Source organism: Amphibalanus amphitrite, unplaced genomic scaffold (assembly GCF_019059575.1).
Source record: "Amphibalanus amphitrite isolate SeventyFive unplaced genomic scaffold, NRLGWU_Aamphi_draft 000798F_arrow, whole genome shotgun sequence".
In the NCBI taxonomy this organism is placed as follows: domain Eukaryota; kingdom Metazoa; phylum Arthropoda; class Thecostraca; order Balanomorpha; family Balanidae; genus Amphibalanus; species Amphibalanus amphitrite.
The window spans coordinates 132,784-150,089 of record NW_024882292.1 but is presented as its reverse complement, the minus strand read 5'-3'; the positions used below and the strand labels follow the sequence as shown (position 1 = coordinate 150,089).

The window sequence follows — 17,306 nt, the reverse complement described above, 5'->3', positions numbered from 1 at the left end:
TTGGCGACGGTTGTATTGTTTACGGCCAAAGAGTTGTGTTTGCTGGGTATTGTAAGGGACGCCGGTGAAAACAGGGCGCCGGAGGGCATATTTGTCACGTGACATTTTGAACTTCTCCCGCTTCATGGGCCTTCTCTATGCCAAACGTCACGTGTAAATTTCACGAACCTTGATCAAATCGCCCCAGGCGCCCTGTTTTCACCGTCGTCCATTGTAAGGTGGAAAGTGCGATTTTTTTGCTTCATTGAGCATAATCGAGAGGGTTTCATGATAATATAATAATCCAGTGTATTGAAGCACTACTCAAGCCGTTATTATGTGAAGGTTAAGTGGTAACCTCATCGCCTTCATGCCCTAACAAGGAACATACCTAGTTTACGTCAACGACGATTCCTGAAAGGATCTTTCTTCCAAATCTGTTAAACCTAGAAGTGCATCGCAATGCCTTCCAAGCTGAAGTACATTGAAGTGGAAAATTTCAAGTCGTACAAGGGTTTCAAGCAGATTGGTCCTTTGCTACCATTTACAGCCATCATTGGTCCCAATGGCTCAGGGAAGTCAAACTACATGGACGCCATCAGCTTTGTCATGGGGGAGAAAACAGGTCTCCTTCGTGTGAAGAGGCTCAGTGATCTCATTCATGGAGCCTCCATTGGACAGCCTGTATCAAGAACTGCTGGAGTGACTGCAGTTTTTGAGCTGGAAGATGGAACTGAGCGCAGGTTTGCCAGATACGTACAAGGCTCGTCATCTGATCATCGCATAGACAACAATGTTGTCAGCGTTGCTCAGTACATGAGTGAGTTGGAGAAGCTTGGAGTGAATGTGAAAGCCAAGAACTTCTTGGTTTTCCAAGGAGCTGTGGAATCCATAGCCATGAAAAATCCCAAAGAAAGAACTGCCCTGTTTGAAGAGATCAGTGGCTCAGGAGCAATGAAGGAAGAGTATGACAGACTGAAAGCAGAGATGGTGAAAGCTGAAGAAGACACTCAGCACACCTACCAGAAGAAGAAGGGCATAGCAGCTGAGAGGAAGGAGGCAAAAATGGAGAAGGATGAGGCAGAGAAGTATCAGAGATTCAAAGAGGAGCTGAATGACAAGCAGGCTGAGCTGCAGCTGTTCAGACTGTACCACAATGAAAGGGAGATAGAAGCAGCAGAGCTAGAAATAGCCAAAAAGAGGGCTGAGATTGCCAAGATTGAAAAGAAGAAGGAAAAGGCTGAAGATCACCTAAAAGAAAAGAAGAAAGAACATGGAAAGCTTCAAAGAGACACAGCTAAACTTGACCAGGAGGTGAAAGAGAAAGAGGTGGAGATCAACAAAAGAAGGCCCACATTCATCAAGGCCAAAGAACGAGTGACTCACATGCAGAAAAAAGTGGATGCAGCCACCAAGTCTTTGAATCAGGCCCGCAAAGCTCATGAGGCACACATGCAAGATATTCATGAGCTTGAGGAAGAAATGAGAGCGATTGACAAAAAACGAGCTGAGTATGAAGAAACTGTGTCAGGTGATTCTCAGAGCCAAGGGAAGTCTGTAAGCCTTGAGGAAGCTCAAGTTGCGGAGTATCATAGGCTGAAGGAGGATGCTGCAAAACGATCTGCAAGATATCTGCAGGATCTGGACTCGGTGAATCGGGAACAAAAGTCAGATCAAGATCGTCTCGACAATGAACTGAGAAAAAAGCAAGAGGTGGAAAATCGTCTGAAAACAAAAGGCCATGAACTGGAAGATGCCCAAAAGCGAATTGAGAAACTTGTGGAACACATCCGCTCCTCAGAAGCGTCTTTGGAGGAGCAGCGCCGTCTGCGGGAAGAACTGCAGTCTGAAGTTGGAACCAGCAAAGACCAGATCACTGACCTGCAGAGCAAACTTGAGTCGGTCACAGAACAACTGGGAGACGCCAGAGTGGACAAACATGAAGAGGCAAGACGGAAGAAAAAGCAGGAGATTGTGGAGAACTTCAAGCGACTGTTTCCTGGTGTATTTGATCGCATGATCAACATGTGCCAGCCCATCCACAAGAGGTACAATGTGGGCATTACCAAAGTTCTTGGCAAGTACATGGAGGCAATCGTTGTGGACACAGAGAAAACAGCACGACAATGCATCCAGTACCTGAAGGAGCAAATGCTTGATCCAGAAACGTTCCTACCACTGGACTACATCCAAGCCAAACCGCTGAAGGAACGTTTGCGCAACATCAGTGACCCAAAAAACGTGAAGCTGGTGTACGACGTGCTTCAGTACAATCCCCCTGATATCAAACGTGCCGTGGTGTTTGTCACAAACAACGCGCTGATCTCGGAAACTCCCGAAGATGCCATGAAGGTCGCTTACGAGATGGAGGACGGCCAGAGGTATGACGCCGTGGCTCTGGACGGCACGTTCTACCAAAAGTCTGGCATCATCTCTGGAGGCAGTCTGGACTTGGCTCGTAAAGCCAAACGTTGGGATGAGAAGCACATGAGCAATCTGAAGAACGAGAAAGAGCGCCTGCAAGAAGCACTGCGGGATGCGATGAAGAAATCTCGCAAAGAGTCTGAGCTGAACACCGTTGAGTCTCAGATCCGTGGTCTGGAGACTCGTCTGAGGTACGCTCGCACTGACAAAGAGAACACTGAAGGCAAGCAGATTCGGCAGCTCCAGCATGAACTGGAACAGCTGCGGAATCAACTAGAGACGTTTGCACCTCGCATCCACGAGATCGAGCGAACGATGCGAAAGAGAGACGTGGACATTCAGGAGATCAAGGAGAACATGAACTCGGTCGAGGATGTGGTGTTCTCCGGCTTCTGTCAGGCGATCGGTGTGCAGAATATTCGCCAGTACGAAGAGCGGGAGCTGCGTTCACAGACCGAGAAAGCCAAGCGACGGCTGGAGTTCGAGGATCAGAAGAACAGAATCACCAACCAGCTCGAGTTCGAACGGTCTCGCGACACGGAGAACAACGTGCGGCGCTGGGAGAAGTCCGTCGCCGACGACGAGGAAGAGTTGGAGCGCTGCAAGTTGGCCGAACAGAAACAAATGGCTGCCATCGACAAAGACATGCGCGAGCTAGACAAGCTGAAATCTGAGAAGCTCGGCATGAGGCAAGAGGCCGAAGAGAAAGAGGAAGAAATCAACAAGGCTCGACGCGAAGTGGGCACGATCGCCAAAGAGATGCAGGGAGTTCAAAAGCAGATAAACGCTCTGGATGCCAAGGCTGAGCAGAAACGCAGTGAGAGACATTCCATCTTGAAACAATGTAAGATGGAGAACATCATCATCCCGACGTCAAGAGGCTCGTTGGATGACCTGGAAGGTCCCGACGAAGGAGACTCGGAAACGCCTGGAGGAGGACCTTCTCAGGCCACGACATCAATCACCGAGCGAGCTGCAAGAATTGTGGTGGATTACTCGAGGCTAGACGAATCCTTCTTCGACCTTGATGACGACGAAGTTCGAAAGGCTGAAAACAAGCTGGGCAAGCAGATCAACGAGCTGAGCTCGATGCTGCAGAAGATCCAAATGCCCAATATGCGCGCCATGCAGAAACTGGACATGGCCAGGGAGAAGCTGCAGGAGACGAACGAAGAGTTCGACTCTGCTAGACGCCGTGCCAAAAAGTCCAAGCAGGCGTTTGAGCGGGTCAAGAAGGAGCGGCACGACCGGTTCATGAGCTGCTTCGAGCACGTGGCTAACGAGATCGACGGCATCTACAAGGCGCTGGCGCAGAACCAGTCTGCGCAGGCGTTCCTCGGCCCGGAGAATCCCGAGGAGCCCTACCTGGACGGCATCAACTACAACTGCGTGGCGCCCGGGAAGCGGTTCCAGCCCATGTCGAACCTCTCGGGAGGAGAGAAGACTGTGGCGGCGCTGGCGCTGCTGTTCGCCATCCACAGCTTCCAGCCGGCGCCGTTCTTCGTGCTTGACGAGATCGACGCGGCGCTGGACAACACCAACATCGGCAAGGTGGCCGGCTACATCCGCAGCCAGACTGCCACCAGGCTCCAGGTCAGTCGCAGCGCGCTGCTACACCAATTGACAAAACGCTCAATAGTTTCAATAGCTGACGTACTTTTAACCGTTTTCTATTGTTCCGGTGGTCTTACAAGTAAAAATTTGGTTTGATTTTGTGATTTTGTGCGATATTAATTTACCTGTAGTTTTGAACCTTAGGATGGTGTGACAATGCTCTATCTTGCCCTTTGTTAGTTGTTTTAATCCTAAAATGTATTGCCACCATTCCACTTTTTGGTCTTGATTAGTAGATGATTCTTATTTTAAGATATTTATAACAGCATTGATACAGGCTATCACTGGTTGTGCTCTCTCAGATACCTTGTACTATTGGAGTAACTGCATGTGTAACTACACTTTAGGCTCTTACAAATTTCCATTGCTTCACCGGACAGCGGTGTGACACTCGTCTCGCACTGTTTCTGCAGGTTCTGGTGATCTCGCTGAAGGAGGAGTTCTACAGCCACGCGGACGCGCTGATCGGCATCTGTCCCGACGACGGCGAGTGTCTGGAGAGTCGGGTGCTGACGCTGCGCCTCACCGACTACTCCGACCACCTGGAGTCGGAGCCGGCGCAGGGCGCGCCGCGCCGCTGACGGACGCTGCTGCGCCGCCGCCAGCCGCTGGTGTGCGCTCCCGCCCGCACAGCCGAGCGGTCTCTGTCCGGTGGACGGCCGTCGAGTCGCCGTCGTCCGCGCAGTGCCGGTGAGGTGACGCTGACGCAGTACAGACTGCCACCAGGCCGGGACGCGGCCTCCCGACTGCGAGACACTACCGGGCCGGCTACACACCGCACCCGGGGTCTGTACGTGTCGGGATGGGTGCCGCGGCGCGCTGCGGAGGCGGCACCGACCGTTTTTAGTTTTTAGAGCAGTGTTCACGTTCATGAGTGTTTCGAGTACGGAAGTGGGGAGCTCGCGATCATAACCTTGTTTTGTTGGGTGCAGATGTCCACGTTTTAACGGTCTGTCATTCGCATTGGCACTTAGCGAGTATGGTACAATTCATTTCGGCGTTAGGCCCGCTATAGCAATTTCTCAGTGGTAGAAATGATTGTACATGACGTATATTGCTACAGTTCGTCATTCGTGAAGTTTCACCGGGCTAATTGTCTTTTTGTAAATACATTCAAAAATATTACTTTTAAGTTTGTGTATCTACTGAACACGATTCCAATTGCGACTCAGCCTACGCCCTACGCCTTTTCTGAAGGAGTAACTTGGAAGGCACTCTGGATTATGTCTGGCCGCTTTAAACATTTTTCTTAGGTTTGCTGACGGTTGCGACCTCTTCATATGAAAAATTATGCCACGTGAAGCAAAGTAGTGCCTTTGCATGCTTTTCCACGAGTCAGATGCTAGATCCATCAACTAGTACTTTATCTGCAAACATAACCCTTTTCGACTGAACTGGATTCAGAGTTTGGTAACGTTGAATCATAACGAGCCACGTGAAATACACAGCAACCATTCAATGCTACCTTGGCGCTGCCTTGCTTTGCTGCTACCACCTAACAGCCCTGCCACCTACGGCACTACAATGAGCGTCTGACGGTAGAGGCGGCACCGTCCGCCCCTCAGAGGTCGCCTCGGTGACGCTCGGGCCCGTACGGTCGCCTGCCATCGGGTGGGGTGCTCGGCGCTCGCACGGCGCAGAGAGGGCTAGAGTGTTATACCGAGTGTCATTTGATGCGTTATTGCACGAATTCACCCGACATGTCGCTGCAGGACAGCATTGAAGCGCTTCCCGAATTCTTACTAGGTAAAACAAAGTACTCAGTACTGGGCAGACGGTTCCGACTGACTGCACACCTCCCTTTACCTGTGTTCACCGCTATCGTCCTGTGCATTTTCGTGCAGTGAACACTGAATAGTAAATAGTGCTCGAGATGAGAAAAACGACTCGTGTTTTTCTTTTTAACTTTCACTGAGTTTGAAAAAAAAAATATGACTTCCATCAAACACTTACCTTTGTTTTTAAATCCTTCTTATCGAAGCTTGCATTGTTTTAGATGCAGAACGAAAACCTCATGTTGATTAATTATGTTCCCTCAAAGGTCGTATCGGATTTTATTTATGCGAATCTGTGGAGCCTGTCGCATGGTTTAACGTGCGTGCCCGTTTCTTTCCACGCTCCGCTGTAATCAAACACACTCTCTATGATTACTCAGGAAGTATCCAGAATCCAGCTCTCGCTCGATGACGAACTCGTCGCCTGTGCGAAATGCATGCGTCACCAGTGACATGTGACTGCCACTGATCGCGTGCTCCGGACTCCCGAACATCCGTCCATCCGCACTGATGTCTCTCTTGCCTGCTTGCCTGCCCGTCTGTCTGATTTGCCTGTCCGTCCCCAGCTGTCTGAGTGTCTGTCGGTCTACATATACTACCCGTTGCTTCTCCTTCCACTGTTTGCCCGTCGCTCTTTCGTCTGTCCGTCCGTCCGTCCGTCCGTCCCACGGTCACGGTCCGGTCCGGTCGCGGTACGGTCTCGGTCCGGTCCGGTCTCGGTCCGGTCCCCCCACCCGTCCGGACCGGACCCGGTTCCCGGTACTAACATCTCCAGCGGGCGCGTCCAAAGTACAGCCGGGCCGGCCGGTTCGCGGAGCAGTGTGACGAACTTCAGCTCTCTCTCTCCGAGCCGATGAGTCAGCCCGGCACCCGGCGCGAGCGGCTACTTAGCGGCGGGAGCGCGCGGGCGGCGCTTCAGTCGCGAACGGGACGCTGACGAGAGAGGCTGTGACGGTGCTGAGTATATCAAGGTGAGTGTGCCCGTGGCCCGTGGGTGGGACGAGGGGCGATGGTACTGGTCTGTGAAATAGCGTAGAGTTTTGGGGTGGAAATAGCATGTAGCTTTGTTTTTTCCTGATTTCTTTTTTTATCGAAATGTTTTTTCAGCTAGGTCAAGGTAGTGCCCGGGTATTTCCAAACTGAGGCTTTTGTCCACACATAAGGTGCATTTAGAGAGATTTATGTAGCTGCTGGAGCTGGTCAAGCCCCACCCACGATAACCATACCTTGCCCGTTATCACCCGTTTGACCTCAGTGCAGCCGCCCTCTCCCGCAGCCGTTACTCCGTGACCCGAATGTCCACTGTCTGCTGGTTCTCCCGGACCTCAATGAGTTTTGAGTAGGGATGAGTAGCGATCAAACCGTGCTGATGACACTTGGCAGTACTCTGTGGTCCTCGCCCGTTTGTGACGACTTTGCTATTGACTGTTTCAACGGTAATACGGTAATACATGCTAGGATATTGCTTATTTGGAATCAGAATGTAAAGAAACAAAAATGTTTCATGATTCAGTGTGTGCGCTTCATGTCATGAATTTAAGCACGTCCCATTCGTTTCCAACTGTGAGCTCTGGTTCAATAATACACCTTTTTGCGTTAGCTTTTGACCATTGGGCAAAACATTTGTACACATTCGCCATATAGGTGGCGGTACAAATGGGCGGTTGGTCACAAAGAATCGCCATTGGGCAAAACTATTCGGCGATCTTCCTCTACAACTCGACATTGAACGAATGGTTCAACATTGGGCAAAACAAATCGTTAATGGTCGAAAGTATTCGTCATATGCCGAGCTTGCTCCCTCTATGCCGAAGTCTGGCGAACTGTTAAACTGTTTTGCAGATCGCTCATTTCAGTGTTCAATCTGTTTTGCTGAATGGCTGAAATGAAGCACACCACGCCGGAATAGTTGTGCTCAATGCCGATTGTCGAAATGGCTCCTCAAACAGTTATGGCGAATGGTTGATTTCAAATGCAAAAAGGTGTAATGGTCCAATTTATTGGTCGGATACAATCAAAGGCTGAGCCAAAGAATGAAGGCGTGAATCAAACGAGGACGTCTCCCGTGGCGTCGATCATTTTTAACTGCCGTGTTTACCTGACGCCGCATCACGGGGCGCGCCGCATCGTCTCCGATTCACTCGGTACACGAGCACCGTATGTTGTCCACTGAGCATAGAGCTGGAGTATAGAGCTGAGCGGCGGGCATAATTTGCCGCGCCTCCGGTGCAGAGCAGATCCTGTCGAGCCCATCGGGAACGACCGGGCGTTCTGGACTTCGTGCCCGGGAGCGCACCGTCAGCTGTGCCCAGAGCACGGTCTGAATACGGTCTGAGCACGTTTGGAACACACCCAGAGCAGAACTGGAGCACGGCTGGGGTACGCCACCCCCCCCCCCCTCCCCGGGTTTAAAGTCACTGAGGTCACTGACCGACCTGGTCTGCCCCGGCGGCGGCCTGTTGAACTGGTCTCCGGGCTTCCGGACTAGTCACTGCTCGACAGAAAGCACCGGTTCACTGCGGAACCAGAGTGGTCAGCAGCCCGGCAGACCTGCCCGGTGACAGCCGGAGGGACCAGTTCGTCGGGTCATCTGTCACTCTCCCGTTCTGGAGGAGTGCTCACACCACCGACAAAGCTTGTGGCGCAGACGAGCGAGCGTGGCGACCGGCGCCGTCGGTTCCTGGGTCTCTTCCGTATGCGGTGAGCCCCGTCAGCGGATCTGACCGGCCGGAAACGTGACCGGTCGGCGCGCAGCCGTCCGGTTCGCCCGTCCGGTCCGTTTGCACGGCGTCAGCGCGACTCGACGAGCCGGGTCGGACCGGGTCGAAGCTCGTTAACGTTCCGGGGTTTGGGCGAAAGCAGCCGATGGTAGCTGTGCAAGTCAGCGCAGTCAGTGCTGACTGCTGGTATCCCAGTAAACATGCCGACGTCGGCCCGACGTCGGCTGGATGTCGGATATGCCCGCATGTACCGACGTCCAGCCGAGGTCCAGCCGACGTCGGGCCGACGTCGGATCGAGATCAATTGCTGAGGTCCAGCCGACGTCGGGCCGACGTCGGGGCGACGTCGGACCGACATCGGCCGCTGTTTTGACCGTTAAAATAATATAAAATACATGTTTCATGTTTCATAAAGAGCTTCTGTATTCAAAATATCCTCAGGAAACTCAAATCTTCCTCCACGCCGCAACCCCCTGATCCGGACTGGACGGGAAACTTTATCCCATTTGGGATTGCCCGTCTAGCCGAGCTCGCCCGTAGCCGGGTGCGGTGAGTGCTTGGGGGCTGCTCGGCCTATCATTTGGTCAGGCTCAGCCCCGGCAACTCACCAGGGCCGGGCCCAGTTCATATAGAAAGGCCAGTCGGCAAGTGTCACTTTGCCAAAGTACCACTTATCAAAGGGACACTTTGGGAAACGTTGGTGCAGGTGTGTAAGAGTGGCTATAGGAATCCATTGTGGGGTCGCCCTTTCCAATAAGTGTCACGTAACAGCAATGGGACCAGGTACTCTATATGAACTGGACCCAGGGTGCTCGCCAAGAAGACCAATGTCTCCATCCTATCATCCTTCCGGCTCTGAAATGGTCTTGTCAGGCCGAAAGGGCATAACCCAACAAAACAAACTTAATTCGATAGCTGGCTGCGTGGTGTAGTGGTTAGCGCACTAATCTCGCGTTCAAATGACACGGGATTCGGATCCCATCGCCGGCGGATGCTTTTGGCGTGTTGTCCCAGTAAACATGCCGACGTCGGCCCCGTCGGTCCAACAACAAACGATCTCGTCAACCTCGGCAAACGACCTCGGCCCGACGTCGGCTCGACGTCGGCTGGACTTCGGCTGGACGTCGGAACATGCGGGCATATCCGACGTCCAGCCGATGTCGGGCCGAGGTTGAACCGACGTTGGGCCGACGTCGGCATGTTTACTGGGATACAGATACTGCGGTCATGACTCGGGGAGTTGTGCGCACGGGTCAGACTGGGTGGGCTACCGGAGGCCGAGCGGTACTGGATTGGTCAGAATCCGCAGTAGCGTTATTTGATGAGCGGTGGAAAGCAGGCGAAGGTTGCCGCCTTTATTTCCTAGTGAATACGGCTGTTACCTTGCTTAACTTCTGTGTTCTTCGGTAAATGAGCCTGATCCTGATCCTGCATCTGATCGGTTACCTTCTGAAACCGCTACCTATGTTCTCCGGTAAACAAACTTGTAAATAAACTTGATTACCATGTATAACCGCCGCGTTCCCGTTCGGCAGATGAAGCTGTCTGGTTGTCTGCTGCTGGCCGTGGCCGCTGCCTGCGTGGTCACGGTTCATCCGCTGCCCACCGAGCCTCAGGAACAGCCGGCCGCTGCCAGCCCTTCCACGGACGAAAACGTGCTGCCTTCGTGAGTATATCTACAACTTTACAACTGTAGACAGAAACGTCCCAGTGGACAATACATACATATATCGGTTTTATCCAGTACGCGGGTAATGCGTGCCGGCCAAATATTTTGCGAACATTTCGAAGTACAGCTTATGGGGCATCGTACACACATGGTCGGCGAAAGATAAGGTTTTATCTATTCTGTTGTTAGTTTGACATGTCGGTCACCGATCACAGTACGATTGGGTCAATCACGCACTCTCGTTTTGTTTGCTCTCTGGCCCAGTGTCGTTTTGATGAGCTAATCTGTCTCATTGTTGATCCACAGAAGTCTTCACTACACCTTTGTATCTATGGTCTGATGCCCTATATTGCGAAGCTTCGTGTCTAAAAAGAGACCCCTGACCTATGGCCCACCCGACATGTATTCTCGGACAATGCACTGTAGGTATGCCGCGACAACGATCGGTTCATGTAGCGTTGCGACGGCCGACGACTGATAAAAGGCCACCCTTACTGATAAAAGACCGTCCTTGCTATGCGGCATGCTTCGTCTACTTTATTTGTTATATTCATCTGTTTGTTATTGAATAAATGGTCTCTCTCTCTCTCTCTCTCTCTCTCTCTCTCTCTCTCTCTCTCTCTCTCTCTCTCTCTCTCTCTCTCTCTCTCTCTCGTCCGTTCTTTAATTACGGGCAACAGAGCCAACGCCTTGTCACAGCAGATATAACTCTAATGCATGAAACAGACTCCCGTCATTTGACTCCAACTCCATCTCCCAAGCCTTTTCAAGAAATGCAGCGCCCAACTTCGAGATGCACACTTATGCGTGTTTTCTCCCGCCCTTCCGACACACCCTCCCGCCTTGTTTCCCGGCCAATCAGCGCCTCTGACTACCCCGTCCCCCCGTCTCCGCTGTCTGCAGCAGCTCCGGCTGGGGTCTCGCCTCACTGGACGCCCTGGCGCAGCGGATCAACTCGTGGATGGCGCCCGTGGTCCGGGCCATTGACGACATCGTGAGGAACAAGACCGTCACCGAGGTGTACCTCGACGCGCGGAACGCCACTGTCGAGGTGGCCACCCGCGTCAGCGAGTCGGAGGCCGTTCAGGGAGCCAAGGTGAGCTCTTTTGGGGAGAGAACAGGATGAGGGGGGGGGGGGGGGGATGCCGAATGCCGATAGTGCTGGAACTCTCGGCTATTCATATTATACACTGTGCTCTCGGCATATTGTTTCGCTCTTCGAAAGGTGACGACGATACGATCGACGATAAACTGTGCTCTCGTCGATTGTATGTTCGTAACAAACTAGGCAGTACGTGAGAACGAAGGGTGTTATTCAAAGCCACCATTACGCTGTTTTCCTCGTACCATTCCTGCACGGGCCGGCTTTATCGGGCTCTGCTATTTTCCTCCCTGCTCGATTCAGACCGGTACACACGTCTGATGGACGGAATGGGGTCGGAAGGGGAAGTGGAATAAGAGGAGATTTGTGGTAATTTGGCTACCCCTCGCCTCAGAGGCGAGATCGGACCCCAGATTTCCGCGAAAACACGGTAATCTGCGCAGAGGTGCTGAACTGAAAGCCTTCAGACGGATGCCGCGCGGTAACCGCTGTCGGTCGGACAGGGACACTGTCGCCGGCCGCCGCTTCACCGGCATCCGACTTGAGGGATGTATCGGAGCTCGGGCTACACTCTGAATTCGGCCTGACTGCAGCCGTTCGATTCTCCAGAGCCGACACTGTCCACCGGACAGTTAGGTCGTACTGCGGCGGCATTTTTTATCGCTCCGATCTGAACTTGCGATCCTGAATGGCAGGTCACATCCATTGTTACTGTGTATGCTCCTTCCTGCATATTGTTATTGTTTCACTCAGTGTAAATGATTCTTTTCACGCGACGCCTTTGCCCTTCCTGTACAGTTACACACAGAACGCTAATTCAATCATCTGACGATGCCATGAGCTCATGATTTGATCGGAAGAGTCAGATAAGTATGTAGATGAATGTTGTTCAGAGAAATTGGCAAAAATACTGGCCCATTTCCGGCTTTTTTCCTGTCTGCCTCTCCCCCGTCCGTGTCCTCTCTCCGGCGTAATCGGTCCAGGGGAAGTGCGCACGTGCCCCCCTCCCCCTCCCCCCGGGTGGTGCGGGCAGGACCACCGTGACCCAAGGTCACCCACCAGCGGTTCGTATCGCCCGTCCAGAACTGATCACCGCAGAGCCACCAATGGTGGACCACGGGCGGAAGGCAGGTGTTGTGTGACGGCCATTTACCGAAGGTCACCTAATCAAGGTCATGTCCGTGGTGGGCGTACAGAACCGGTGGCGAACCCAGTGGCGACCGTTTGCCGGTAAAATAGCCGATTCAGCAGCACGGTGTCCCCAGCGCACAGTAGGCGATTTCGCTATCCTAGCACTTCATGAGCTATATCTTAACCCTCGCCCGCACATGGGGGGGGGGGGGGGGGTGGTTGCCACCCCCCCCCCCCCAGGTAGTCTTTCTGCTCTGCACTCAACATTTTTAGAGCTAGAAGGCTGATTTTTCGTATAGCTGCTCCTCTATCCTTTGTTGATGTCCACTGAAAATTTCAAGTTTCTGTGGTTTTTGGTTTCGGAGATATGACCTTGTTTTTCAGGTCATGTCATGACCCAAATGGCCAATTCTCAACATCTTGCGTTGGCTATGGGCCTTGTGAGCTTTTAACACCTTGATTTCGGCCTTTTATGCCAATCCTACCTCCCACCTATCATGAAACATGTTGTTCGACGATGTACAGAGGTCAAGGTCAGGGTCAAGGTCAACCTAGGTCACCTAAGATAATTGCGTTTTAGGCAAGCTGAATTTACTTTTTTTGAAATTTTTTGACTACATTTTTGGTAAAAGCTTCTCAGATCATGATTTCATGTAATATGGACACATAAACAATCGGTGCACACATCAGTATACACACAGACACACACAGACATACAAACACATATTATTGACCTTGACCTAACTTGACCTGAGATGACCTCAGCAGCAAAAACCTGGTCGGGTAGTGTGACAAAGAGGTTCTAGCTGGCTTGGCACCAGAAAACGGCATCGTCATCGGTATATGACAAGCAGCGCGCTTGATATCCAACGGTGACCTAAAACAGCAACATTTTTTAGTTTGACCTGACCTGGAAGGTCAATGACTGACCTGAGAAGGTAAAACTGGGTATCATTCGATTCGTCTCTTCCCAAAGAATCTTTTTGGTCTTTACCGCTAAGCTCTATCTCCAACAGGAACGAAATGGCGCGGGGGGGGGGGTGGCAACCACCCCCCATGTGCGTTCTAGGATGGGAAAATGGCATGTGCGGGCGAGGGTTAAGTTAGACTCAAAACCAGTCATCCTTAAACCCCTTATTTTGTGCCTAGTTTCATTGCGCTTCAACTGATATAAGTGTTTGCATCAGAAGTAATCAGGTTTTCTTTGCAACGTGCAAGAGAGCGAGCAATGCATTTTCCCCATAGGCTTAACACAGGACAGAAGAGGCTTAACAAAAACATATACAGTGTTGTCTGTGTTATGACTTACTTCTCAACTAGCGTCAGTTACGGATGAACCACTTGATCGCAAACCACGGGTGCTGGTTTTGCAAAGAAAACATTGTTGCAAACATAGAGATCTCTGTGGTTGCAAAGGCGCTTTCAGACTGGTCTGTTTGGGGGAAAATAGTACCAACAGACTACCACATTTCAGGAGATCGCAAGTTATCGTGTTTTAGGAAGAAGGTAATTATCGGTGAAATGAAAATGGTTTAGCGCTGAAATTGCATGTAAGCAAAGCTAAGATGCAATTGCAAAGCAAAAAAGAGGAGACCATGACTTGCGAAAAATTGTGGTTGTTTGAACGTTCCGATCACATGTTCTACAAATAAATAGCTTTAGCTAGTGCCTAGTATCGTGTCTACCTACAACGTAAGTGTAACGCTTATGTTTGGTGGTTGGGATTCAAAGTTGCGAAATGAATGTACGCTAACGGAGTTAAAGGAAGGAGTAGGAATTTCGTTTTCCGTTTGGCCTCTAAATGAGTTAGAACTTCGGTGCCACGTGGGCATGCTGCTCTCCCCGAACGGAAGCCATTTCTACCTATTCGATTGTAAGTTTTTTAGGTCAGAGTTCCCAGGTCACGAAAATGGTCGAAGGAGGTCAAATTGCATACCATTTGATTCGGCAGATCTTCCTGAGTTCATTAGTGGCTTGCCTGAATCGCTAGCTCAATTTGTTGGGGAGTTATGGACCAAAAACTATAATGACCAGATCATAGTGACGTCATAAATGACGTCACGCAAGTTCAACAATGCAAAAGTGAAGCATCGGACCTTGCAACAGTAAAGCTTGAACTAGTTTGATATCGTTCCCGGCGCCAAAATAGCAGCGTTCATTTTACAACATTGACTCACAATGGTGAGGTCATGTGATCGACCTGACCTCATGTGACCTTTAGGGAAAATCCGAGACATACAAACTGTGAATCCTCTGGAGGATACTAGGTTCTGTAAGTTTCATCTCCATGTGAAAGCTGCTCTGGCATTGAGGGCTTTGCGAAATTGCGACATCTGAGGATCGTGCAGAGGTTCACTTATGACGTCATTGGTCCGTGAACTGACCTGACCTAAAAATGTAGTTGGTGTCACAAGATTCGACTTGAATCAAAGGTCAGGTATGCCAAGTTTCAGCTTTCTATCGCTGGTGAGTTCGGAGCTGTCGCGAACAGAATCTTCGGTTGGGCGGCGGTACTTCGCTCTCCCCTCGGCCCTGCCCCCACCTTATACGGTAAGGGTTGAGCAAAACGCCCATAACTCCGTGAATCGCAAAAAGTCGCAGACAATTTTAACAGGGTATTGAGAACAAACATTAGGCTACTAAGTAATGGTGTTTTTGTGGCCGGATCTCGCGGACAGTAAAACATGCGCATTGCCAAACGTTGTACACAGTCTTGAACTGATGCAGTCAAAAAGGTGTAATGCAAAATATTATAGAAAATATAGAGAAGCTTCAAAAGTTGAAAGTATGGCATGCATATTACTTCGCAAGGAATGAGGTTTCAATCAAAATTAGAGTTTTCAATATATTCAACTTTTGTCTTGATTTACAGCTCTAAATATAACTAGGATCAAATCACGACCAGGCACCAGAGCTCAGCCTCTCCAAAAAAGGTCGTGTTTGGACGTGTGTGGTTTGAAAGTGTTTGGCTTGATGTTACAAATAGTGTCACATTTCGGGTGCTGGGATATTTAGCTACAAAATACGCCAGTATTTATTCATATTTGCCATCATTTTTTTCGGGCCCCTGAAGCGCTAGAATGCATGGATCGCCTACAGTGCAGCGGCCATTTCCCAAGTTTTAGCGTTGAAGGCCCAGCATTGGTCCGCATTTTAAACATATTCCGTGTCAGAACATAGTCCAGACCAAAGTTTCATGCTATGAGCAAACAGTACAAGCTTAACTGCCGCAGACATGGCTCTCAATGTAAACAATCCTGCAGCTGTTTTTGCTCTGCTCACACGCGCAGACCTCAGATCAGACTAACCGGAGCACCGGCGTCCGGTTCAACCGCCCCACCCGCGCGGCAGGACTCTGGACGTTCTTTGTCGCTCACACCGTGCATTGAAACGATGACAGCTAAATCAGCTAAATGGCCAATTTCTGTCCTGCGTGTCCTCCGATGGCGTCACAGTGCGTCAGTAACGTCACGAACCGGACTTTTTTTGCGTCGGGACGGACGGACAAAGGTCACACTCCGGGAGCGTGCTACGTGTGACTTGTGACGGAATGGATCGGAGCTTGAAAATGACTCTTGGTCCACAGTGACATTTCGTAATAGGTCAGGACGTCCTCAAAGTACGATGTTAACGTGCGGGCGGTGTCTCCTGCACTTGCGCAGTTTCTAGAAATGTCTTGTTTGACCTGTAATCTAAATATCTTGAAATCTGCGAATTACCACCCAGTAAGAAACAACATAGTGCATATATCCTAATGATAAATGTCTAATGTCTAATTCTAATGGCTACGCACAAATTCACTCTGTTTCAACCATATTACAGCGCCGTCAAAACCCCGACCCTTGCCCTCTGACCGCCCCCTCCGCTGCGTTCCCCCAGGAGGCCATCTCGCCGCTGACCCAGCTGTTCGACCAGGTGCACGACCAGGTCAAGGACAAGACTCTGCACCAGCTGGCCGGCGATGTGCAGCGTCAGATCCAGCAGCTCGACCAGAGCGTAGCCCAGTTCATCCGCGGCCTGGGCGACGACCGCGACGACCAGCAGATTGTCGACCAGATCGCCGTCGAGGTGTCGCAGGCGACGGACGACGTGGACCCGGAGCAGGCGGTGGTGGCGGCGGCGACGGCGATCGAGCAGGCCTCGGTCGAGGAGAATGAGCTGGAGCCCTGAGCGGGGTGGGGGCACGGCACCGGCGGCCGAGGCAGGATGAGAGGCTGATGGCTGTTTTAGATGTGGGTGTTAGCGGGTAGGGGCGGGAGGGATTGGTCTCTAAGAGAGTTTGGGAAAAGTGTTCGGACCAGCTGATGTGTTTTGATTGCTGGACTGTCCGGTTGGTAAGACACAACCTCCCTTCAAGATGTGTGAACGAGCGCGATGTTTGTCTTTGAACATCGTACCGAGGTGCGGACAGAACAGATACATGGAGTCGCGGGCCCACCGGAGAATCGCACGGCGAGACTACCTGAAAAACATTAAAAAGCAATCCAGCCAGTGTTTTACAAATCTGACCGCTCATTGAAATGTGCCTTGTAGGCCACAGTGGCCGATGATCTGAAGTTCATTAACTTATGCGTGATCAATGAAGCATTCACTTGTCGTATTAGGTATTGTAGAATATGTAGTAGACCCATTTTGTAGAATGAATTGGCTTGTGAGGAGTTTCTGTAGAGAATTGAGCATATCACAGTAGATGTTACGTGACGTCCTGGTTTTAGACCAATACAAATAAAACCTATACACACGATTTCTTTACCTCTCCAGTCCAGTACGTCTGAAGTTCGACTTACCGTCGGTGTCAATACGAAGCACGTTTGTAATGTCACCTAAAACGTGCATGAGCAATCACTTAAATTATTGATGAGCATTCGCCACATTTTCACCGCCCCAGAAAC

The 17,306-nt window shown here is 50.9% G+C and overlaps 2 protein-coding genes across 3 annotated transcripts; both read left to right on the top strand.

Annotated features, from left to right (window-relative positions):
* Window positions 1-161: 161 nt before the first annotated feature.
* On the top strand, window positions 162-5,142 carry LOC122366335 (structural maintenance of chromosomes protein 1A-like). Its single transcript, XM_043338504.1, has 2 exons — window positions 162-3,996; window positions 4,431-5,142. The coding sequence occupies exons 1-2, from the start codon at window positions 442-444 to the stop codon at window positions 4,596-4,598; spliced, it is 3,723 nt and encodes a 1,240-aa protein (XP_043194439.1). The 5' UTR covers window positions 162-441; the 3' UTR covers window positions 4,599-5,142.
* A 1,401-nt stretch (window positions 5,143-6,543) lies between these two features.
* Window positions 6,544-17,151, top strand: LOC122366334. 2 transcript variants are annotated; one of them, XM_043338502.1, is made up of 4 exons: window positions 6,544-6,763; window positions 10,048-10,178; window positions 11,088-11,277; window positions 16,294-17,151. In XM_043338502.1, the coding sequence occupies exons 2-4, from the start codon at window positions 10,048-10,050 to the stop codon at window positions 16,582-16,584; spliced, it is 612 nt and encodes a 203-aa protein (XP_043194437.1). In that variant the 5' UTR covers window positions 6,544-6,763; the 3' UTR covers window positions 16,585-17,151. The 2 variants fall into 2 exon arrangements, with proteins under 2 accessions (XP_043194437.1, XP_043194436.1); XM_043338501.1 differs by having other exon boundaries at window positions 6,582-6,763; window positions 11,085-11,277.
* The last annotated feature ends 155 nt before the right edge of the window (window positions 17,152-17,306 follow it).

Bases quoted from the DNA above. Each gene is read 5' to 3' on its own strand.
- LOC122366334 (XM_043338501.1), top strand. From the start codon at position 10,048: ATGAAGCTGTCTGGTTGTCTGCTGCTGGCCGTGGCCGCTGCCTGCGTG. The intron at 10,179-11,084 runs GTGAGTATATCT...CGCTGTCTGCAG, and splicing joins GACGAAAACGTGCTGCCTTC to CAGCTCCGGCTGGGGTCTCG. The intron at 11,278-16,293 runs GTGAGCTCTTTT...GCGTTCCCCCAG, and splicing joins AGGCCGTTCAGGGAGCCAAG to GAGGCCATCTCGCCGCTGAC.
- LOC122366335 (XM_043338504.1), top strand. From the start codon at position 442: ATGCCTTCCAAGCTGAAGTACATTGAAGTGGAAAATTTCAAGTCGTAC. The intron at 3,997-4,430 runs GTCAGTCGCAGC...CTGTTTCTGCAG, and splicing joins AGACTGCCACCAGGCTCCAG to GTTCTGGTGATCTCGCTGAA.